This window comes from Lates calcarifer, linkage group LG21 (genome assembly GCF_001640805.2).
Source record: "Lates calcarifer isolate ASB-BC8 linkage group LG21, TLL_Latcal_v3, whole genome shotgun sequence".
Lineage (NCBI taxonomy): Eukaryota > Metazoa > Chordata > Actinopteri > Centropomidae > Lates > Lates calcarifer.
In genome coordinates, this window is record NC_066853.1 from 20,993,096 (window position 1) to 21,016,790 (window position 23,695).

Genomic DNA, 23,695 nt, shown 5'->3' on the forward strand with positions numbered 1-23,695 from the left:
AACCGCAATCTTTTCCAAACCTTATTATTATCACTATGATGACAAAGGTCCAGTACACCTGCTGCTTGTATGCTTCTTTGGGTCATATCTGAGGATAGGAACAAACAACCTGTAAGGTTTTTTTTAGGTTGGAGGACTTTTTAAATCCTCGTTGTAGCTTTTTGCTTTTTTGCAGTGGCTGTCTGTAACTTGCTCGCAGTATAAACAGTAGAATAATGAATATTGAAAGATTGTAGACAGAGTGTTTGGACAGTAAAACTGTCTCTTTTGTCTTTCATTTCGTGTCTGTAGCTGTCTCCTCCTGTCTCCTCCTCATTCAGTTTCTCTGTTTTTCTCCAGTTCAGTTCAGTGTACCTAATGCTCACAGCATTTGAGATAAACAGGATTATTGCCAGAGTCAGTAATAAATGAATAATTCTTCTCTCATCTCTACTCTGATCTCTTTCTCTCACTCTGAGTTCTTTCTCTGTTCATTTCATCCTGAATCTCCTCCCACCTACAATCTGTCCTCTCCTACTTAGTTAATGACTGTTTGTTATGATTGCTTCACTCTTCTGCTCACTCTTTCAGTTTGTTTGAATTGCTTGTACCTATTTTTTGTTTTAATATACTTTGGACTTTGGACTTGGTTTTTCCTACAGATCAGAAAGTGAATTGCTCCTGAATAACTGCGACTAACTGTGATGGTTTCTCTGCATCATCTACTGTATGTGATCAGTAGACAGTAGAGTAGTGTTAACATAGTGAGATTTCCTGGGTGAGTTTATTTACATAATATCTTCCTCCGGGATATAAGACATCACTTTATTTGTATAATATTACCACACAAAACATCAGTGGCACTGATACTTTGATGGAAATTACTTTTCCATCAGTCATTTACACTGCCTGAGTTTTAATTTTCAAATGGGTCATTGATGCTGAAACAGCATTTAGACCATAATGAAGACTAATGAAAAGCTTTTACAAGCTGGCAGCTATTTAAAAAGGGTGATGCAACCCACATTTTCAATTGTAATGGAAACTATGGTTTGGGCACCTTGGGCACAATACCAGGATTAAATGAATAATGAATATATAGTATGTGAAAATCACAACTGTAACAATTAAATTAAACTGTTTTTTCTTAGCAGCCGAAGCCTGTGGTCAGAACACAAGGCTAATGTCATTTGGATAAAAACTAATCACTACATCAGATTATTTAGCAGAAAGTTGAAGAAATTAAAGCAAAACAATGATAAAGGCTTGAGGCAAACTCCCACTATGCTGCTGGTCCATCAGACAGTCCTGTCATGCAAATCTCCCCTGAGCTTGATTTCTGTATGTAAATCTGAAGCTTGATTTCCCTGTGGCCCCTTCCTGTCTCATTTGACTGCAAAATGTGATACAGTAACAGTAACAGTTCTCACTGTGTCCCTCAGCTCAGCTCGTGATGCATGCTGGGAGCATTGGACTGCACGCTGTAGCAGTGTGACCTGAACAATCCCTTATGGAAGTGTCATGCTCTTTTACTGCAGGTTTAAAGTTGAACTGTTGCAGCTCAAAGCTCTGAATGGTATACACATGAAGACTGTGAGACTTGAATTAAAATAACAAGGACAAGGAAGGAGGTTCATAGTAGATTAGCATTTTAAGACTGCTGAGTTAGTGGCATTTGTTTTACTACCAGGCTATTTTAATGTTTTAGATAATGCTGTTGAATCATTTTGTCTCTCTTAGTGATAAAGCTAAAATATATGTTTTATCTTTCATGCAGGATGAGACATAGACACTCTCTAGTTTAGATGTTATCATTTAGATACTGTATGTAGAATCATTTTTAGCTATTTTAGCTCAGTTTTAATGTATATAGCTAATGGGACTTCACCTCAATCACCTCAACTTGGTATGTTTCTGAAAGAGGTGTTTGAAAGGTTGATACTGATGTGGTCAGTGGATACTGTAGCGATTTCATTATTTCCATAAAATATTTGGCTGGACTTACAAAACTAATTGAAACAGCCGATTGAGCACTGAAACTTTCTTTTGGGCAGGTGTCCCACCTCACCTTCAAAATGGATACATCAGGCTTTTAAATGAGGAATGAATTTTTGCCAGAATTTAATTGAAATGTGCAAAGAAAATGACATTTATTTTTGTAGCTCTGGTTAAGGAGGAACCTTCATCTCAACACGTGATTCTTCATATTTACACAAAATCTGCAGCCAGTTTTTAGCTGTGTGGAGAATACCAGGCCAACAAGTTTAAGTGAGTGTGGAGGAATCCTGTGTTTTTGGAAAGAGAGAGACTTCTCATGAAGGCAGCATGTACAAAGAACAGAATATTCTTATTTTAGGGGAGAAACAGATGCACAATGATTATATTTATTGCAGGCTCAAGTAGATGACACATTCTGTCTCAGTAGGTGTAAGAACTGAAAGAAAATCTGTATTCCTGATCATGATGACATGGTTGTTGCAGAGCTGGCTTTATGACAGGGAGCAGATAGGGTTTAGAATTTAGGACACATGAAACGCTCTGTCCAACCAGAAACTTGTTTTTGACTTTATCAGGTTGTAATCTGTTAATGTGAGCCTCAGATTAATAATCTGCACCGGGGCAGTTTGCCTTTGATAATCTGGCCAGCTTCCACTGATGTCATCGCGGTGGGTGGGAGGGTGGTGGACGATTAGGCTGGAAACAGTTCAAGATGAGAGGAATAAAGGCAGAGGACTGGAGGGGGACAGCACACATTCACAGCATCACAACTCTTTTCAAACCTGCATCATTCACATCTGCAGTCTTTTTCTGACAGACAGAGGGCAGTGATGCAAATGTAAAAAAAAATGGCAGCAAACAAAATGGGAATCTGTCAGTCAAAATATCTCTCCAAATCTTAATGTAATGAAGACAACAAAGCTTGGTTTCTCTGTTAATAACTCTATCTCCATCCCTCTTTCTTTTCTTTTTTTTACCTTCTCTCCCACACTGTCCAAACAAAACAATCACACAACCTGGTATCTGGTGTTGTTTTCCTTGTCTTTCTCTCTGACTCACACTTACACATAGAGTCTAAATTATTAAAAGCAGTAAAGTTTCCTGTATGCTCTGATCCCCCACTGAGAAACTCAAAACCATTGGTTGACATAGCAGCAGCGGCTGTAGCAGGTATCCATAACACTCATCTAAAGCAGCTCTTTGTGCTTATATCCACATAAAATACTCCAGATATCCAGCAGCAGCTTTATAATCTCTTTTCTCTCACACGTACATGCTGTCAGGTTTTAATCTTGATGTTTTTATAGCCAAGACTATTACTAAGTACTCATAGGTGTGGGTGCAGATTCCAATACAAACTGCCCTATGGGGGCAATAAAATAGTCTTATATTAGCTTATCAGTGTTGTTACCACTACTCAAGTGACCTGCCCCTTATAAACTGTGTTATGAGTTTTAATATTCAGTTAGACTGAAACTTTAAACTAAAACCCTCTCTCCTCACTGACTTCCTGTCCAGATGACACGGTTTCAGCCAGCAGTAACATGGACATGGAGGACCGGGTTTCCCACCTGGAGCAGAGGCTACAGCTGCAGGAAGATGAGATCCAGCTGCTGAAGTCAGCTCTGGCCGATGCCCTGCGGCGACTGGGCTACTGCGAGGAGCAAAGCATGGTGATGCAACCAGGAGGCGTCCATGCTGCTGGGAGGAGACCTCTGGCCACCACAGCTTCAGCACCGCCTACCAAAGGTAAGTAAAGCAGCTGGCGAAAAACGAGCCAAAAACCTGTTCCCCCATTCTTTGTTTGTTAGTTTATTAATCGGTCAATGTGTATGATCTGTATTTCGATAAAGGTATAACATATTCTTGGTGTTTTTTCCGAGTATGTCACCATGTCCCAGTTTTGATGAGGCTAATGATTTTTTACCTTTCAGTGCGTCAGCTTCTGCAGGCTCTTCCCTCCAGACCCCTAAGTAATGGCTATGTGCAACAGAAACGCCTCCTTTCTTCCCCTTCATCTCCTAAGAAAGAAGTGTTGCAGTCCATTAAGAGGTATACTTAAAGGATAACCAGAATTTTTGAGCCTCATTTTCCCTTTTTTTGAAGTAGAAATGATTGCTGCTGCAGTGTAATCTAATGGGCAGATGTCCACGTCAAATGTCCACTGAGATAGACCTTTTTGTTCAACTAGAAACATCAATATATATTATTACCAGACTCCACAGACAAAAACAGTAATTTTACCTCACAGAACGGGGGTTGTTGGAATACTGCTGCCTTGACTGGTTAGTTTGTAAAGGTAGTAGGTAGCAGCAACTTGTAGCTGTAGTGACAAACACTCAGCAGAAGGCAGCAAATGTGCAGCATCACCAAGATTTCGTTTTAATGAAGCCTTGTGAAAACAGTGCTGCAGTTGGTGTTTGCAATTGTTGTCATTTTACCAATTAGAAGAAAAATGACCACTGTCCACATTCCTTTAAACTTTATTTCTTATCTTTCACCTCTGTTTTCATTTATATGACCCTAACCTAACTGTATAAATGAACCAGGAACGTAGATTTATTTTTAGTAGTGGCCTTAAAGAGATGTTAAAGAAGGTTAAGCAATGATGCATGTCTCTCCTCTCCTCTTCTTTCCTTTCCTCTCCTCTCCTCCCCTCCTTTAGGAAAAGTATGTCCACAGAGCGTCTCACCCTGGTGAGGAGAGAGATGGGAGCAGAGAGTCGCAGTCGAACCACCTCCTCCAGCAGCTCCTCTGGTGGCAAAAGGTAAGAAATTTCTCCTGCTAGATGGTGTAAATCATACACTGTGGATCACCAGTGTTGTGGAGGAGTTCACTGGGTCACTGTGTTATTTTTATGTCTCTGTGCTGGTGACGCTGGTGTCCATACGTCCCATTCTCATGAATGCTGTATCTCAGTAACACCTTGAGGGAATATCTTCAAGTTTGGTACAAAAGTTCACTTGGACTTGTACTGATTAGATTTTGATGGTCAAAGGTCAAGGTCACTGTGAAGCTGGTGCCATTCTTGTGAACACGATACATCAGGAACGCTTGGAGGGAATTATATTACATCTGGTACAAATGTCTGCTTGGACTCAAGGTTGTTTTTGGCCATAACTTCAGAATTCGTAACTGGATTGCTTGGCAGTAATTCTAGTTAAAGTTATTTGCTTGAGTGAAAGTGTTTGTTTGGAGGAGGAGTAACTTAAGAGTAGTTTTGAGATATTATAATATGAACACATTTAAGCGATAAGTGTGGCCTGTCTTCCTCTAAATGCATGCTGGGATATGTTGAAGCCACCGTGATGAGCATGAAACATACTCAGAACTAAAACCCAGCATTAACAGCAGAAAAGTCCGGTCAGCCTGTAGTATATTTGCAATGTAATTACCCCATAATGTTGAGATATCAATTTATCAGATTGATTGAATTCTTCACATCAACATCTTGTTGCTAAAAAAGAATTCAGCATTTCAAAGCTCCTCTGTTACTGTAACTTAAAAAGCTGTGCAGTATTTGCTGCACTTTGATTTAATTTTAACAGTAGCACTTAGATATTTCTTGCCTGTTCATGGTGGTGAATGCAGGAGACGACAGTCCTGGATAAAATAGGTTTGACAACTCAGTAGCTAGATTTTACACTGTAAGTCAGGAGACATTTTCCCAATCAAGACAGATATTCCCATTTCTGAATGACAAAAAAGATTATTGTATTGTTAGGTGTTATGGTGCTCTGTGGTTAAAAATTGTGGTCTGTTAATTAAAAGGAAAGCACAAGAAGAACAGCTGCCTCCTAATCAACATTTGTATCTGATTGTGATGAAGGTATTTCACAATAACAGCTGTCAATATGTTAGCTGCTGCTCTGAGACATGATGGTTTAGAAGTTTAATGCACACTCAGGATGTTTGAGAGGTTTTAATAATTCAAACTGCCAGAGAGGAGAGAGAGGAAAAAACAGGACAGAGATGGATTCTGCACCTCATCATCATTATTAGTACAGTCTGATGTGTCTCATCATCATGTGTGGTGTTACACTGTCACAGTCAGCGCTTCCTGTTGGCCTGCAGTAACTCCTAGATGTCACTGTGAATTATGTTTGTACAGTTAATGGGCTGTTGGTCTTTGCGATGCCGCAACTGTGAACCTGATGGACAGTGAAGTATCCACGTGTCACAGCCAAGTGAACACAACACATGGGTCACCTGTCATCAGTAAAAAAAACTCAGAGGAAGTTTATCTGGTTATACATACTCTAGTCAGACACACCTTTTCCATTATTTTTCATCCTCTGTACTACTGTTCTTTTCTGTTTCCTTTTCTTTCATTTCCTTTCCTCCTATCCTTTCCTTTCCTCTCCTCTCCCCTCCTCTCTCCTCTCTCTCTCCTTTCTTTCTGCTGATGGATCAGATTTCCAGCAGTTCTTGGTAAAAGGGGGGTGTGGTTACCAGGCAGAGGGGGTGGGTCTGCACAGTCAGGAAAAGCGCTTTGATTGGACGGTGGGACCTCCTCAGGCAGAGCTAAAAGTTTGCTGAGTGAAGGAGGAAGTTGGTGTGTTGCTGTGGCTGTTGAACAGGACAGGAACCGCTCTGACTGCTCACCACTGTTGACTGCTACTGTAACGGAAAGCTTGCAGACATGAAGAGATCTTCCAGGTAAATAGTTGCTTTACAATAGATAATCAATGATTGACAGAGAGAGCGGGAGAATGTGAACCAGAAGGGTTTATGGGTAAAGCTTTTGGAAGAGAAACTCTTAGCTCTTACTGATTCAAAGCAAAGAAAATAAATATTTGTACTTTGTGAGGAAAGTTGTGCAGCTTTAGTCTTTTGGTGACCAGGTGGTAACAGTGATTTTCAAAATGCGTATGCGTCATTTGAAGTCACATAGATAAATTTCTGAAAAAAGTAGTTTTACGTGTCACACCCAGCTAGTCTCACATTTGTTGTTTAATGAATATTTGAGTAGTTTATGGAGTGCAGAATGAAACACTGTGTGGTTTGGTTGGTAAAATGCATTCAGGCTTCACCATATAAAGTTCTGGTTATTTTTAGTCTAATTAAAACCAGTAGTCAGTTGGTTGGGTCTTGCTGCACAACCGCCTGAGGAAGTTGTGTTGTTTTATGAAACTCAGTTGTCACGCAAACAGCTTGGCGCAGTAGGTTTCTCCGTCTGTGGGGCTGTGGGTGGCTGTGGGGAGCGGCTGCAGCATAGTAACATGAATACAATAGAAACAAGAGCCACTAGTGGACCACAGATCAAATGGCAAGAGTTAGGTCTAATGAAAATACATATAATACTAGATTATGTGACTTTTGAGAAGAATTAGTCATAGTTTAATTATGTAGTTTGAGCAAGAAAGAAAAAAAGCAAGTCCTCCTGTGAAGCCTGCTGTTGATTTAGGAAGCCCTCAGGTGATGAATTACAGTTTGTTTGCTTAAAAAATGACATCTGTCTTTTATGGAAACTATAACAAAGTGTTTTCTAAATATGGAGGCTTTATTCTAGAGGTGTGTCTCTTAAATAAGAAGTCTCTCATTATGTCACACACATGTGGAATGAATTTCTGCACCTTTTTATGTTTCATCTGTGGCTCTTTTGTCTTTGGGTTTCTAATAGTGGAAGGAACAAACAAACGTGTCACATTTCTGTTCAGTTATGAAACACACACAGATGGGATGAGTGAATGTGAAGTGACAGAAGACCAGTCACACTGTGCTCAGCAGTTCTGTCAGCTAACTGATTGTGCCGTTAAATTGTTTATGTGACAGACTGAAGAGCAGATAGTGCTGCCCTGAGTGGTGCACATTTTTATCTTGTTTAATCATGACCTTTAAGGTTTTCCAAAGGGATTCTAATTAATTCCTTAATTTCTTGAACATGCAGAGGAGTTTATAACTGAGAGCCTATGCAAAATGCAGCAAATGCACTGTGCAGCATTACGACCACAGACTGGCGACTGAGGCTGCTGTGGGACTGATGTTACGATTAGCAATTCTGCTCAGCATGCAGAAACACTGATAACATTGATTGGACCTCCTGGTTAACATGCAGCAAACATACTGACCATGTCTCTGATTGCAGAGAAGGATTTTTCACCTCTAGAACCAGGTTTTGTCTCAATAAACCAGTTAAACATCACTATGACTGGGTATGGGTAATGACCCTTTAGATCTTTGGGCATTGTACCAAGTTGAGTGTATGCAAATACTAGGAATAGGGAAAAGATTTCTATCATGTTCACTCTATCTGTCTCTCTTCGTTTGTCTCTGTGTTTGGGATGGAAAGCTTTGATACACAAAGAATATTATACATATTCTTTTGAATGGCATATTGAAAGCAGCCTATATGTATACATAAAATCTGGACCCAATAAAGTAAAGTTAACAAGCTTTACCAACTAGGATAAAAAAAAACTTTCCCTTAGTCTGATTGATACCATGCAAATTCTCATCAAGGAAAAGATCAAACAATCTGCATCACCTTTTGTCAGATCAGATCGTCCTCGCTTTCTCTCTGTTTCTCTGTTTCTCTGTCTCTCTCGGATGTTTTGTCTGTTGCTGCAATAATGTCAGAATGGATTAGTCGGCTGTCATGTTGAGCAGACTTCAATATCTTTCCGTATGTTTTTTGAGTGCAGAAGTGAGGACAGTCAGATGTGTTTGAGTCCATTTACTGAGCCACTGCAGTACTTCAGTCATAATGGACCAGGAAATGGGAGCACACTTGACTGTTACCACCATTCCCACAGTTCAGGGGGCCATGACCCATCACTCAGACCACAACAACCACCTCCTCTCTGCATGCATTACTGTGATCGCTGCAGTCTCTCCCAGCTGGATAAAGCACTAGCACCCTCTTTTGAAATACAATGATGAGGAATCTCTTTGACACATATTGTGTAATTCAAGACAAATTTATTCCTGCACACAGTCTGGACCTTCAGACTTTTCTGTTTGGTCTGATCTAAAATAGCAGGTGTGATAGCTGCCTCGGACCATGGTCAGGGAGGTGCTCTTGATCTGAATCAAACAGAACTATAGTTCAGTTAGTTTGCAGTGTGAAGACTGTTTTTGGATTGTTTGGACTTTCGGACCAATTACAGGCTGTTGAGTCAGGTTTGTCACCCATTAAACAAAATCAGATGAATGATGATTAGAAGGAAAGTAAAAAGGAGCCATGGTAGCACATGGGGAGAGGGAGAGGGGAAGTAATACATTGTAATTTGGTCCACTAATGAGATCAAAAGTCAACTTGAAAAAATGCATACAAATGCAGAAAGATATTTTCAGAGAGGATGAGAGCAAGAGGATATGAGATGCTCGCCTGTCTATAAACCAATCAATGTCAAGTTTAGGGAGATGCAGCACATATGGTGATGACAGGATGTAAGTATGTCAGGCTGTTCTAATCCACTGCAGACACATCTCTGTGACCATTGATGTGGTCAGAGCAGATATCTTTATCTTTAATTTGTAGCCTGGCTGCAGGAGGTTAAAAAGTTTTGGTGGAGCCTGAGATTCAAGGAAACTTTCCAGAGGCCCTCCTCAAGATGTTACTGGATCTTAGGTGGCACTTCTACAAAACTGTCATGATGCAGGGTTTCTCAGAGGAACCCTGACAGGTCCTTGCTGCTCATTAGTGCCCTCTGAATCTTACAAGAACCCACTGTGTTTTCAGAGTGTAGACAGGCAGAAAAATGCCAACAATACACTCAGTCTGTTTGTGCATTCTCTCTCCCTGGAAACCTGGTGACTACGACTGCAGCCACATGGGTTTTAGATCCACAGTTATTTGCCCCTGTCCGGTTGCCAGTTACCCAGCATGCCCTGCACTAATTACTGGCTCTGGATCAATCTTGTTCTCTCATTGGCTAGAACCAGGTCACGCCTGATCTTACTGGCAGACCAAACACACACACAGTCACACACACACACACACACACACACACAGTTCAAGAGACAAACGGGCCTTTATGTGGTTATTTTACAGAGCAGACACCCTGCCTGGTTGCCTTCCAGCTGCCCAGGGATACAACAGACACCAGTCAGGTCCTCAGATCAGTTGTCTGTTTACTCTGTAGTCCATCTTTTAATCCTCTTCAGATGCTTTATGTTATGTTCAAACACAGACACATGTTCTGATCTGTTTTTAAGACTGATTTCTGTTGTCTTTTCTTTTACCTGTGCCCTGTGTTGATCTGTAAAACACAATGTGGCTACCTGCTTCATGAGAAAAAAATTGAATACATTTTACTTGACATGACCTGACTAGCTCAGAGAGACACTGAGACTTCTCAGTGCTTCAAGGCTTTTCCAGTTAACTCCCCCATTAAACAAATGTCAGAGTGTAGACACACACGTGGCTCATCGTGGTTCTTAAAGGTGTCTTGTGTAATGTATACAATTTGGGGTCTAATAAAAGTACTGAATGCATTTCCTTCCTCATAAATGTAAAGCTGATTTATTTGAATATTCTAAGTCATGTTTTATTTACTTAAAAAAGTCTTCTTCTTCAGTGATTACATTTCTGATTACATTTTTTTGTGTGTGTTGTTGCACCAGCTGTGGAAAATGAAAATAATCTGGCATTGTGATGTGAATCGCACACATGCATCCTCCTGGGCATACACTATACAAACAGACAAGAGGTCATTGTTTCTTGAATGGAAGCATTTGCTTTTCTTATGTTTTCCACTCTTTTATTCAGGTTTGTCCATGTATTATGATTATTTTGCTTTTTTTGCTGTTTTGAGACAGTCAAGAACCAGATGTGTGCCTCTGATAATTTTCTTTCCGCCACCTTTGCATCTTGTCTTTCTGTGTTTCCATTTGTTTTAGATTTTAGAACCTGAGACAAATCGTCACAGCAGTTTTCTCCCAGAGAACAGACATGTCCGTCTTGCCCCACCTTTAATTTTAGAATAAATCTGCTGCTGCTGTGTTGTTTTCTCTCCACCCTTCCTCTGATTGAGATTCAGCAGAAACACACTGCAAACTCAAACACATCATTCCACACTCTCCTGTTGCTGAGCAGGAAGAGTCAAGCCTTCAGTTTCCTTTTATCTTATCAAGGCTTACTTTTACTGCTGTTGCCATGGCAATATCCACCTGTTAGCTGAGACAGCGCTTCAGCATCGTGATAATCTGATTGGTTGACAGCATCCTGACAGGTTGGGTTGAGTGGTCAGCACGCACTGATATGCTCAGCAGGCAGTTCTGATTGGTGGACAGACAGCTGATTCAGGAACAGCTGCAACTGTAGCTCAGCTGCTGCAAACTGATGAGGCAGCTACAGGTTCTGAGTGACAGGTCTAATTATGTGTTTTGGCAAAGTGGCTGAATCGCTGGTTGTTATTTTAAATTTAAAGTAGTTGTCCAACTTTTTCAGACAGCTTCGTCTAGCTTTTCTACGTGACGTCTCGCCTCTCTCTCTCATTTTCATTATGATCCTCCTGTCACATTGTTTGGCTGAGCTCCACATTCACTGTGTGCTTATTTGCTAGACAGTGTCACCACCTATGTGTAGATACACAGATAATAGGACTTCTCTATTTACTTGGTCTTATGACTTGATCAAAGACACTTGTTCATTTTATTAGCCTGTGTACACAGCCACATTAAAGAGTTCTTTATTCATGAGAAAAAAACTGAACTGTGTCTTTAGCTTTGTGTCTTGTCCAATAACAAAAAAATATGCCCAGGGCTACATTAATATGCTATTAGACTGGGACAAAAGTGAGCAGTAGTTGTGAATGATGGATGATGGCCATCACCAGGGGAAATAATGTTCACAGCATTTTAAGATGTGAACATTTTTTCCTTTCACTAGTGAAATGTTTCATCGCAGGTCTTCACTGGAAACGTTACCTGTTGATTATTCCTCCTTATGTGAAAAGTTTGGTGCTAAATATTACAGTTAATATGTGATATGCACATGAAAACAATATTTCCAAGCACCAGGGGATTTAATCCTGCCTCTGGAGTGCATCGTCTCAAACAAGAATTGCAGGAAGATAAGAGCTGGCTTCCAAGTCTTTGATTATATGATGCATTGTCTGTGTGTTCTTGCTGACTGTGAGCTCTGCAGCTCTTCCACGCACACCCCCACTGTTCAGTTACTTTAAAACTGAGCAGTGAGGGTTGCAGCAAGTAGAACAAAGAGTAAATTATTCAGAATCCTTTAGGAGGGCCTGATATTATGGAAAGTCTCAAGAGCTTGGATAAATACTAATATATATATACTGTGTGTATTGTTTGATGTACTTGCTGGTGCAGAACAAATTCTTACATCATCTATTTCTCCTATTAAGGATGACAGATCCTGAATCATCTTATGCTGATAAAACTTTACAGGAGACTTTTCATCATTTTTTCTTTCTTTCTGTTTCAGCAAATCCAAAGAATGCACCTTCAATGCAGGTAAGAAGGGTTTTGACCCCACTGATAACCTGTATACTTGTATTTGTGTGTGTAAGCCTCTGTGTGTTTAATTGAAGACTGCATTAGTTATTATGTCTTACCCTCTAATTACTGACACTTAAATATCCTATAAAGAGGATGACAGCCTCTGATGTATGACACTCAATTAGCCTTGAAGGAGTCCTTGAAGCAGTCTTGAAGGATTTTTATTACTCTCTGTTTGAACCATTGCATATTTTTGATTAAGAATATTGAACATCCATTAGAATTACTATAAAGCTCATCAGAAATACTGAAGATCTCTCTTTAACAGAAATAATGACCTCTGAAGCATCTTGCTATTAAACCAGCAGTTATTGTTGGAAGGCCTTCGGAAGGAGGAACTAAAGAGCCTCAAAAATCTATGGTTACATTTCTAATGGTTACATTTTGATTAAAGGGTTGTGAAGGATTGGCTTTGCAGACTCATGTTTTGTCTCTTGGATTGTCTGATCATTACAGCTAACAAAGGTTTTCCTTTCTGTCCTCTTTCTTGCTTTCACTGGGGAATGCTAACAAGCTATTTTCCAGAACACAAGAGCAAATCTCAGAAATTAAAGGGAACATAACTCATAATTCTCAAAAAGAGGCCTCAGATCTACTGTTCTGATTTTGTGGAGTTGCATCAGGAAAACCTATTCTAACTCAACACAAAAGATTAGATAAAAGAGAAAGGAGGTCAAGTCTCTGTGTGTTTGTTTAACTGAAAACTCATGAACTCTCATAACCCTTAGTTAATTCAATTTTGTCATTTTCTTAACCTGACTTCTTAACTGTCAGCTCCTTTTTCTTGTTGATCTTTGTTTCTCTGTTCCTTTATCTCTACTTAAATGTTAATCTCGTTTTTTTTTCCTCCCCTCTCTTTTTCTCTCCAGAGGACGGCTACGTGAGGATGTTCCTCCGAGGTCGTCCCGTCACCATGCACATCCCTGACCAGCAGAGGGAGAGCTACAGCCTCGACCACAAGGTGGCGCTCCCTGACCGCAAGCTCAAACTGCAGTGGGTGTATCCTTCAAACTGGAAGAGAGAGAGACTGAGAAACAGTTTCAACAGGCAGTTTCTGTGATGGATGAGAATCTGAATGAATGAATTGTGTATGAATAAGAATAAAAAATAACTTATCATCCATGCCACCAATGGACTAATCAATGGATGGATACATTTTAATAAGTTAAAACCTAAATAGCTGCTGAACTTCACTAATGAAAGGTGATTATATTGCAGTTCATCTTCAGATGTAAAATTTGGATGGTCTTATCACTAAGTCTGTATTCTAGCTCTGAACCTTTAGTGGTACTGGCTTTTTATTTGTTGTTAATATCTAAAAAAGCCCCAACCAGATTTCTACAGTAAGAATATTATGTGTTCTTGCTTGGTGGTCCTGTCCAGCTTCACCAGTCGTGTTCCTTAACTTAAGCGTGGACTAGATATGGCTACCGCGGTCGGGACTGCCGCTCCAACCTCTACCTGCTGCCCACAGGAGAGATTGTCTACTTCAATGCCTCTGTGGTGGTGCTGTACAACACTGAGGAGCAGCAGCAGAGACACTACCTGGGCCACAACGATGATGTCAAATGGTGAGAAAACAGCCGAGTGATAAGAGCTGTCCTCCAAGTCTTTGATTTCATAATGCTACTTAGATTTTTATTTGCATATTTACGCTGACAGTATATGGAAACGTTTTACCTAATTTCCTGCCTAACCTGGCTTCTCCCATTTATCTGGGGTTGTGTCTACATGTGCACATACTAACTATGAGCTCTAGCCTTGTTACCCATCCAAGTACTGTGTTTGCAGTACACTTGTTTAAACAGAGAAGTGACTCGTGACATGGTCTTTCAACAAGATGTTAATAATGTTTAAACATATAAAGCTCTATGCAATTCTTCTGTATCCATCTACTGAATTATTTCATACAAGGCACTTGTAATATATTTTATATGATATTATTTATGTCAAACCTGAAGCTCAGATTTTTCACAGCTGGCGGGTTCATCAAAAGCTTCCTCATAAACTTAAACACTCAGACAATGAGTTTCAAACTTTTTATGTAACACGTCAGTGACAGATTTGTGCAGCTGACTGTGTTTAACATTAATGTGAGTTTACTTAATGAGTGCTAGCGGACATCCTGAATGAGCTCTGTGACTGGAGCCACTAGTATGTAAACAAGCTGAGTCTCCCCTGGGGCATGCTGGGAAAGCTACTCATCTCTACGGGGAAACAATTATGGTCTTCTATCCCACGCCATCATATTGAGTCCTCCTGTTCTTCTGGTGATACAAAAGGATCCTGTGTTATCTGCTGTAGTTTTTATGTTGTGTCTTTTTTATTTTAGAAACACAAAATGATAAAGACAATATGGTTTCCACTGGAATAAACCTTGTAATTTTTAAGTTTCCAAAGTAAATTTTCGCTGAATTTGGCAGCTTTCTATTTTAAAATATAAATTCCTTAAACTTCCCTGTTAAAGGCCAAAAACGGAAACAGCAGCAAATGATGTCAAATCCTGGAAACGCCTCCATTTGTTACGACATTTAGTGTTTATATTTCCAAAATGATGTGTTCACTTGCATTGTGATTCAATCTGAATCAGCTCCTCTGGGATATTTTCTCTATAAATGCCAGAAACTGTGGGGGGAAAAAATGAAATGAAAAGGAAGTAACAATTTATCATTTCTCCTCCTAGCCTGAGTGTGCATCCTGATATGGTTACCATAGCAACAGGGCAGGTGGCCGGAAACTCTAAAGATGGAAAGGTACAGTGAAAATCACACTTCATCCTACAGAGTGTTTTTTTTTTAATTTAATCATATTTAGAGTCTAATGTTAGAGCAAATGTTTTTTTTTTCTTTTTCTGTTTTATATAAAGTAAAAATCCTATTAAAACTCTGTACAGGGAATATTCTAGCATTAGGATTAAGAGTTTAATGATCTTGCATAGAACAAAAACTCTTAAAAGAAAGTAAAACAGTTCTTATTTTTTTCTGTTTTTCTATTTCTTTGTTTCAAATAATCTCTGTCACTCCTCTGTTCAGCTGCTGGCTCCTCATGTTCGTGTTTGGGATTCTGTGAGTCTCAACACACTCCATGTGATCGGGATGGGAGTGTTTGACAGAGCAGTCACTTGTGTAGCTTTCTCCAAGTCGGTAAGCAGCTTCACATCCTGTATAGTTTACTAGGGCTTTGACACTGTGCAAAGTTCCATCAATTACTGAGTGGTGATTTACAGAGGAGTTCTAGTTTTAATAAATACATCAAACTGTTGTTTTTTTTTCTTTTCAGAACGGTGGTACCTTCCTCTGTGCTGTGGATGATGCCAACGATCATATCCTGTCGGTCTGGAACTGGCAGAAGGAGAAGCAACTTGCTGATGTCAAGGTATCCTGATCCTTGACCTTTGACCACCTGACCCTCATCCAGTTTATATAGTTATACCATACTGAAACTACCTCTTGGTTCTAAACTTTAGTTACTGAACACTATGGATCACCAGCACAGACGAAAGAGTTATGATATTACAAGTTCTCAGAACACTAAATAAATTAGGCAGATTCATATTTACATCTTCGTGCTTCCTGTGTCTGCAGTGCTCCAATGACTCTGTACTGGCTGCTGTGTTTCATCCCATGGACGCCAACCTGATTGTCACCTGTGGAAAATCTCACATCAACTTCTGGACCATGGAGGGCAACACTCTGACTAAGAGACAAGGCCTATTCGAAGTATGGTCATGATAACACCTGCTCCAAAAATATAACACACCCTACTAGCTCACAACCTTACTGTTTAAGATACACTTCATTAAGTATAACCAGCTGAAATGAACTGAGCTGAAATGGTCTAGTTTGCAGTAGCTTTGCAGTAAATCTTGTCCCTTCTCTCTCTGTTTCTCTTTCTAGAAACATGAGAAACCAAAGTACGTTTTGTGTGTGGCATTTGCTGAGAATGGAGATGCCATTACAGGAGACTCCAGTGGAAACATCTACATCTGGGCCAAAGGTAAACTCTAAATGAATTACCTTGACCCCAGCGCTTTTGTTCAAGACATTTAGAGATTAAATCTCCTAAACACTAAAAGCATGGCTGCTCATTGTGGCATGAAAACACAGCAGTGTAAGACCATGTAAGAACGTGATTGGATTTTTGAAAAGCAACTTGTAACGATACAGAAAAATCCAATGCAGTATGGATCACTACTAAAAGGTGTCCATAAAAAATGTTATGCTACTTAACTAAAACAAGCAGTTTCATTTTTTGAGCATGTCATTAATTCCATCATAAAATTGCGACACAGGTGGAAATCACATATGAAGAAATAAAAAGAATCCAACAGAGGGAGGTGTGTCCTGTTTGTATTCTGATTGACAGGTGGCAACCGCATCAGCCAGGTAGTGTCTGGGGCCCATGAGGGTGGGATTTTCTCAGTGTGTGTCCTGAAGGACGGCACCATGGTGTCTGGAGGAGGCAAGGACCGTAAGGTGGTGCTGTGGGACCATGACTACAGAAAACAGGCTGAGATGGAGGTAAGAAAAGGCATGATGACAGAATAATCCTGAGGAGAAAGTCAATCCCCCTCTTTGTGAGCCATCTTTGAGCCTGTGCTGTGTGTGTGTGTCCAGGTGGGCGAGTCGTTCGGTCCTGTTCGCGCTCTGTCTGAAGGGAAAGCAGGAGAGCTCTTTGTTGGAACCACCAAGAACGCCATCATCAGAGCTTCCTTCCCGGATACATTGATTCCTGTTGTACAGGTACACACACACATAATTTACCTGTTCCTAGTATGATAAGAGCAAAGAAGTATAATTTATCTTATACACTAGATTTTTGAGTTTTAAATGTCACTATCACTAAAATGATTTTTCGAATGATTCTACTTTCTCCAACACACTTCTATTTCTGTTTCCATACAGAAGTGTGCTATTACTTATTGGGAAATGCTAATAGACTAACTGCTCACACCTCAGTCTCATGATGTGTTAAATAAGACATGTAATATGTTACAGGGTCACACAGATGAGCTGTGGGGCCTGGATGTTCATCCCTCCATGGAGCAGTTCGTCACCTGCTCCCAGGACAAACAGGTTCACCTCTGGGACACCAACTCCCATCAGCCCCTCTGGAGTAAGACTATTGAGGTGAGGAGGAGTTGGATGAAGATTTTTTTCTGAAGCATTTTACATTAGGATGTTAAGCACTGACTTGATAGCACCTAAATATAGCAAAGGATTAATAAAAGAAGACAATTATGTCTTAAATAGTTAGAGCCATAAATGAATTAAAATAATTAATTCTCTCTTCTGCTCCATACTGTGCTCCAGGATCCCGGGAGGTCTGCAGGTTTCCATCCCAGTGGGACTGTTCTGGCAGTAGGGACCATGACTGGAAGGTCGGCCTGTCAACAGTTGCAATTCAGAAGCTAAACACTAACACAGCACAACTAAAAAAAAATATTTACAAGATGGCAACTTATGCATTTCTTAAAGCAATAGTCATGTGAGGCTATACAATACATTAAATGTACAGTCTTAGTGGTTTGTTCCTCTTGGTAGAAAAAAAAGAGTTAGGAGGTCTTGTTTGAGGTAGTATATAAAGAAATACAAACTGAAGTAGTATGTAATATTATATTCCAAGTACTACTTCAATCAATAGTAAGTAGTTGTGTTAAACTAATTTGTTAATTACAAACATCATACCAGAAGTAATCCACTAACAGAGGTGTCAATGGGTGTACAGATTTTGTGTTTTTTCATACTGTGGAAACATCTTACATTAGGTTGGCGCAGAAAGAATTAGTCAATAAATATATATGTTGATCGACAGGAAAAAAAATAGATGCTTAAATCACATATAAAGCAAAAATGACATAATTTCACTTTTACAATCTCCTCAAATGTTAGGATTTACTTCTTTATATTGTGTAAATGTCTTTGTTTTTGGACCATTGATTGATTGAAACTGGCAACTCCAAGACATTATTTTGGGTTCTGTGAACTTGTGATGGCCACTGTTCACAGATTTCTGGCGTACACGTCTGTTGCAGGTGGTTGGTGCTGGACACCGACACCCGGGATCTTGTTTCTATGCACACAGACGGCAATGAGATCATTTCCAACGTCAAGTACTCTCCAGGTAAAACATCATGTTCACGTCACTGACCCAAAACCATGACACACAAACACTCGACACACTGACACAACAACTGGTTTAGCACGGCTCACAAACCTCATATTTCAGTGCTTATCATCTCTGTCAGTAGCACTGTTAACTCTGTTAACCTCATGCCTTTAGATGGTAACTTCCTGGCTGTCGCCTCTCATGACAACTTTGTTTACATCTACGCTGTGACGGAGAATGGCCGAAAATACAGCCGTGTGGGGAAATGCACTGTAAGTATAGATTCCTAAAATAACCACCTTATTTCACAATTTATATTGTTATCCAAAAAATGTATTTATTCAGAGCAGTAGATGTCCATAACTGAAAAATTAGATGAGGAAGATATCACCTTTTCTTCCTCATCCAGTTTTAACAAAACTAAAACATTTTATTCAAAATGTTGCGTTTGGAATGAAACCCTCATTCTCTTTGTGGTCTCCTTCTTCTTCAGGGTCACTCCAGCTTCGTCACCCATCTGGACTGGTCAACAGACAGCCAGTACCTCGTCACCAACTCAGGAGACTACGAGATCCTCTTCTGTGGGTCCTTTCTCCTGTCTCTGTTCACAGTGACTCATACCTTACCCTTTAGTTTTATCATCAACAAGAATTTCTGCTAAAGTGACATTTTGACTTGTTGCTCACATTGCAGAGCATGATGATAGTTTTCATGCTTGTTTTTTTCAGGGGAGGCATCCAGTGGTAAACATGTGACCAACATGGACACGGTGCGCAACCTGGAGTGGGCGACTCATACCTGCACTCTGGCCTTCAATACCTTTGGTAGGTCGATGAAATTCACTTGACATTTTTATCCATCTGTGATTTGATCATCTGGAGATCAACAAGCTCATCCATAGTGCCAACTTTTAGCACTGATATTTTGTAATGTTTACCAATCTGAACAGAGTCCCGCTTTCTCTAGATTAAGCGTCCACCCACAGCTTTTTGGAAGACAGTTTTGTCTGCTGTTTTAGTTTCTTTTTTTTTTTTTCATTTCTGTTGGTGGAGCAGTGTCCCTATTTTTTCAAACCAATGCACAGCATTTTGAATTTTGTTGCTGCCTGCAGACTTTGTCTTTCTCACCCTTTCACTAAGTCATTTTCTCTCTGCCTGTCTTTCTCTCAGGAATTTGGCCAGACGGAGCAGACGGCACAGACATCAACGCCGTGTGCAGGTCACATGACGGATCCCTGCTGGCCTCTGCCGATGACTTTGGCAAAGTGCACTTGTTCAGCTTCCCCTGCTCTCAACCAAGGGTCAGTCATGTTCACTCACAGCTGCACACATACAAACACACAGTGCTTGTGTTTGTATGCACACAGTTCATCCCTCAGCTGTTTTGCTCCATTCTGCACAGACATTGACCTTTTACACTTCCAGAGCTGAGCAACCACACTATTCTCCTGTGCCCACATCATGATTAAGTGTTAATGAGCACTGTGAAACACAACAACAGCTCAGCAAAAAATAACAAAATGCTCAACCACTAGCCTATCAGCGTGGGGTCACCACCAGACCTTTAATGTGCCCAATTTCTACCAGGTGTTTATTTTGTGCTCACAAACACGTCTAGGCTGTTGAACTTTTTTTTATTTTTAATAGGTTCAAGTTTTCAGCCAAAGCCTTTTAAACTGGAGCTGTAAACTTAATTGTCCATTCAGACCAGACAAGCTGGCTGCCATTAGCCCAGAATCTCAGAAGCTGCAAATAGTTACAACATGTTGGTATTCTTTTAAACACACTTGGAACTGACTCATCTGAAGAGTTTTGCACACATTTGGTGGCTAAAACCAAAACCAAGTAACAGTAGTACAAGTTGATGCATAACTTGACATTGTACACTGGTTTTCTGAAAGTTCTAACAATGTCGAAGGCTTCATTATCGCTGTCAGATTTGCCCAAAACAGAGGTCATGAAACCTAAATTAAAAAGAATCTGAAAAGGTCATGAGATGATTTCTAGTTTAGGGAAGAAAAGACCATAAAGAAAACCATAAATGAATAAATCTCTTTCTCTCTGTCTGTGGATTTTCTCGACAACCACTCATCCGATCGACTTCAGACTTGGCAGGTGTATTTCTGAGGACTCAAGAAAGTAGCAGTATTGACTGTGGGGTATTTTTGGATGAGCGGATCTCGAGACAGCTTCAAACATCCGTTACCTGATATGCAGTGCAGCACCTGGACAATTTAGAGCGAGTGCATGTCAGGGTTTAAAGAAAGGTGGAACTCAACTGCGACGGCGCTTTCTACCCCGACACCCAGACACTATCAGAGCGTAGCAGAGCGGCCAACTGCAGCAGTAACAAGCTGCTGAGCTGGATTAACACAGGCCAGGAAGTCAGGCCCTACTGACAGGCACATTTTGAACAGGCACTGCGCTAGGACATATATAAAAATTTTATAGAGAGATGTCAGTCTTTGATTAAACTGTAAAAGTATGCCACCTGTGATGAGGTGCTTGCATGTATATAAAGTTCTGTTTTAAATCAAAAATGGTCACTATGTAACAAAAAGATGTTTTTAATGAAAAGGTTTAGTATCTTCCTCAATGTGACCTCCATGATAAATACAGCAGCTTAACAGCTGATAGTGTTGTTGTCGTCCTCACTATATTGCATCTGACTAATTCATTACTTCAAATTTACAGGCTCCAAGCCACGAATACGGTGGCCACAGCAGTCACGTGACCAATGTTGCCTTCCTGCATGACGACAGTCACCTGATCTCCACTGGCGGGAAAGATACCAGCATCCTGCAGTGGGTTGTCGCCTAAGCAAAGCTGTCCATCCACATCTTTAATCCCCACAGGCGGGGACCAGCATCACATCTGACCCCAGTCACCTCTTCACTGTTTTATCCTCCTGCCACCGGGGGGCAGCACCTCCTCTGTGCCTACTGGAAATGCAAAAACAACAGATACAACTTCACCGACCCACACATTACACCAGATGAGATAATGAGTATCGTTGTAATAAATGGAATATTATTTAATGTCCAGCTGTTTGTAATAGAATGTAGAGAAAACTACTAACTGCTCCCAGAAAATCAACTACTGTAACACCAGCCCAGCTGTTAGCTGCTGGTGGTGACACACAGTAAACCTAGCATTAGTACTAACTGTGCCTAAACTGTATTTATCTTAACCCCCTTTAACGGGAATTCCACCTATTTTAAAGGACAAGTATGTTCGCAAGTTTAGATCCATAATTGCAAATCATGTGCGCTTCACAGTTTTGTTGAACATTTTTAAATGCATGCTACACAGTTAGGAAGAAGGTTATATTTATGTTTTTGGGTTTAATATTAGGGTATTTTTCCTTCTACTGTTCCAAGCAAATATTGGTTTACATTAATTTTCCTAAAGTTTGAACATCAATTTGCAGACTCTTGAAACTTGCTTCAGGTGGATGATTTAAAGCAGACTTTTCAAATCAGTCTGCGCTACAAGAAGAAGAAGATGACCACCTAATGAGAATGTGAGATTGACAGAAAATAATCCTGAATTGTTCACTGTATTACAATTCACACAACTAAAGAAAATTTAAAATTCATTTTCATATCATACTGGATGCATGGAACCAATGGATTATTGAAAATGAAGAAATAAAAAAAGTCACCTAAATATATATATAAAATAATAGCTTGGTATACTAACTGGTGAGCTGTAAAGTGAAGTATACTTGATTCAAAATAACAAAACATGGCAACTCAAGTAACCCTTTAAAAAATTATGTAATGGCTATTAGATTCTTGTGAACATGCACTGCTCTTTCCTGAAGCCAGAAATGACTTCCAATAAACCTTCAAATTTGTGATAAACTTGCAGGGATGTTGTAGAACAGAATGTAGCCTGGTCAGGGTGTGATATTCCAAAGTCAGTGTTCTTGTTAATTAGCTTCTAGTTTTAAGAATGAGCGATGTATGTTTGGAAGAACCAACTGACCTGCCCTGGGGCAAAGAATTGTATTAAAATTCCTAAAATGGGTGGTATTCCCCTTTTAAAATACTCACTATAATCCCATTGCCTTGTCATACTATACTTTTCCATCCCTCAGCCTGATATTCAAACTCTTAAGGTCCAGACTGTAAGTATTACAGGTTGCTATTGGAGATTGTAAATGGTACAAAGTGGCTGTTATGTCCCGACCCCCCATTGTGCTTCCTTCCTCCCTCCCTCCCTCGGGCTGCTGTGTTTCTGATTGTACTACTACTGTAACTGTGCTGAGAAGGCACTAGATGGCACTACAATACAAGAGAATAAGCATGACTGAAGCTGCCCTCCTCCTGTAGATGCTGTTAATGTTGCAGAGGTCTCTAGAGTAAATATATATATAATGCAGTATATCCGATTGGCTGTGTTATTTTAATATTTAACTGTAACAATGATGGATGTTATTATTATTCTTGTGGCACTTTTAGCGATTGACAGAAGGGTAATGTAGGCTACTGTGCTGTAGAAGTGAACTTGAGCTGTGCTTTGCCTTCTTCTGTTTTGTTAATAAAGTTTTTACCCAAGTGCTATGGAGTGGAGGCTCTTTTTCTCCCTGCAAAAAGGGATGAGATACCCTGAGTTCAGGAGATGATCTTGGTTGAATCGAGGTCAAAATGGGTGATCTTTATTATATGTCTTTTTAATGTTTTACCGTATGCAATAAATCATGTGTTCATTTCTTAAAACAGCTTGAAATTAATTATCATTAATACAAAATATTTTGGTGGTAAATTAAAATTAAAGACAGGGACTGATTATGATGAACTGAGGCTGTTTTGGTGACAGTTCTATGACCCACTGACAAGTCAACGTGTGCGATTGTTAGAAGGTGAGTCAGTTAGGTAGCTAGTTCAAATACCCAGATCAAACAGGGTTATCTGGAGTGAGTTGATAGTAAACAAGGACCTTCTCTCAGCTCTCTCAACTAGATCACACCCCTTGAGCTTTGTTGAGTGACCTGTGACGGGGAGCTGGTGTTGTCCTCTCTGTTTCCATAAATAAGGAGCTCAAATTAGTCAGCTAGATGGATTAAGTAAGGAGAAATTTACAGTATGCTGATGTTTTCTGCATGCAGTTGTGTGACAGATCTTATCTTTGTGATC

The 23,695-nt window shown here is 40.0% G+C and overlaps 1 protein-coding gene across 3 annotated transcripts in view; it reads left to right on the forward strand.

The window, feature by feature from the left end:
* The window catches only part of eml2 (EMAP like 2), a 30,127-nt gene extending 7,011 nt beyond the window's left edge, over positions 1 to 23,116 (forward strand). For 2 of the 3 annotated variants that reach the window (XM_018665565.2, XM_018665566.2), the window contains exons 2-22: positions 3,496 to 3,726; positions 3,912 to 4,029; positions 4,643 to 4,744; positions 12,374 to 12,402; positions 13,317 to 13,446; positions 13,869 to 14,018; positions 15,131 to 15,200; positions 15,480 to 15,590; positions 15,727 to 15,822; positions 16,032 to 16,166; positions 16,344 to 16,443; positions 16,813 to 16,967; positions 17,064 to 17,189; positions 17,445 to 17,576; positions 17,760 to 17,827; positions 18,482 to 18,570; positions 18,730 to 18,827; positions 19,049 to 19,136; positions 19,284 to 19,379; positions 19,725 to 19,855; positions 21,249 to 23,116. In XM_018665565.2, the coding sequence (XP_018521081.1) occupies positions 3,496 to 3,726; positions 3,912 to 4,029; positions 4,643 to 4,744; positions 12,374 to 12,402; positions 13,317 to 13,446; positions 13,869 to 14,018; positions 15,131 to 15,200; positions 15,480 to 15,590; positions 15,727 to 15,822; positions 16,032 to 16,166; positions 16,344 to 16,443; positions 16,813 to 16,967; positions 17,064 to 17,189; positions 17,445 to 17,576; positions 17,760 to 17,827; positions 18,482 to 18,570; positions 18,730 to 18,827; positions 19,049 to 19,136; positions 19,284 to 19,379; positions 19,725 to 19,855; positions 21,249 to 21,374 (2,381 nt within the window). In that variant the 3' untranslated portion in view covers positions 21,375 to 23,116. Of the gene's footprint in view, positions 1 to 3,495; positions 3,727 to 3,911; positions 4,030 to 4,642; positions 4,745 to 6,492; positions 6,637 to 12,373; positions 12,403 to 13,316; positions 13,447 to 13,868; positions 14,019 to 15,130; positions 15,201 to 15,479; positions 15,591 to 15,726; positions 15,823 to 16,031; positions 16,167 to 16,343; positions 16,444 to 16,812; positions 16,968 to 17,063; positions 17,190 to 17,444; positions 17,577 to 17,759; positions 17,828 to 18,481; positions 18,571 to 18,729; positions 18,828 to 19,048; positions 19,137 to 19,283; positions 19,380 to 19,724; positions 19,856 to 21,248 lie in introns of those variants that run through there. The other variant, XM_018665567.2, reaches the window with a different exon arrangement.
* The last annotated feature ends 579 nt before the right edge of the window (positions 23,117 to 23,695 follow it).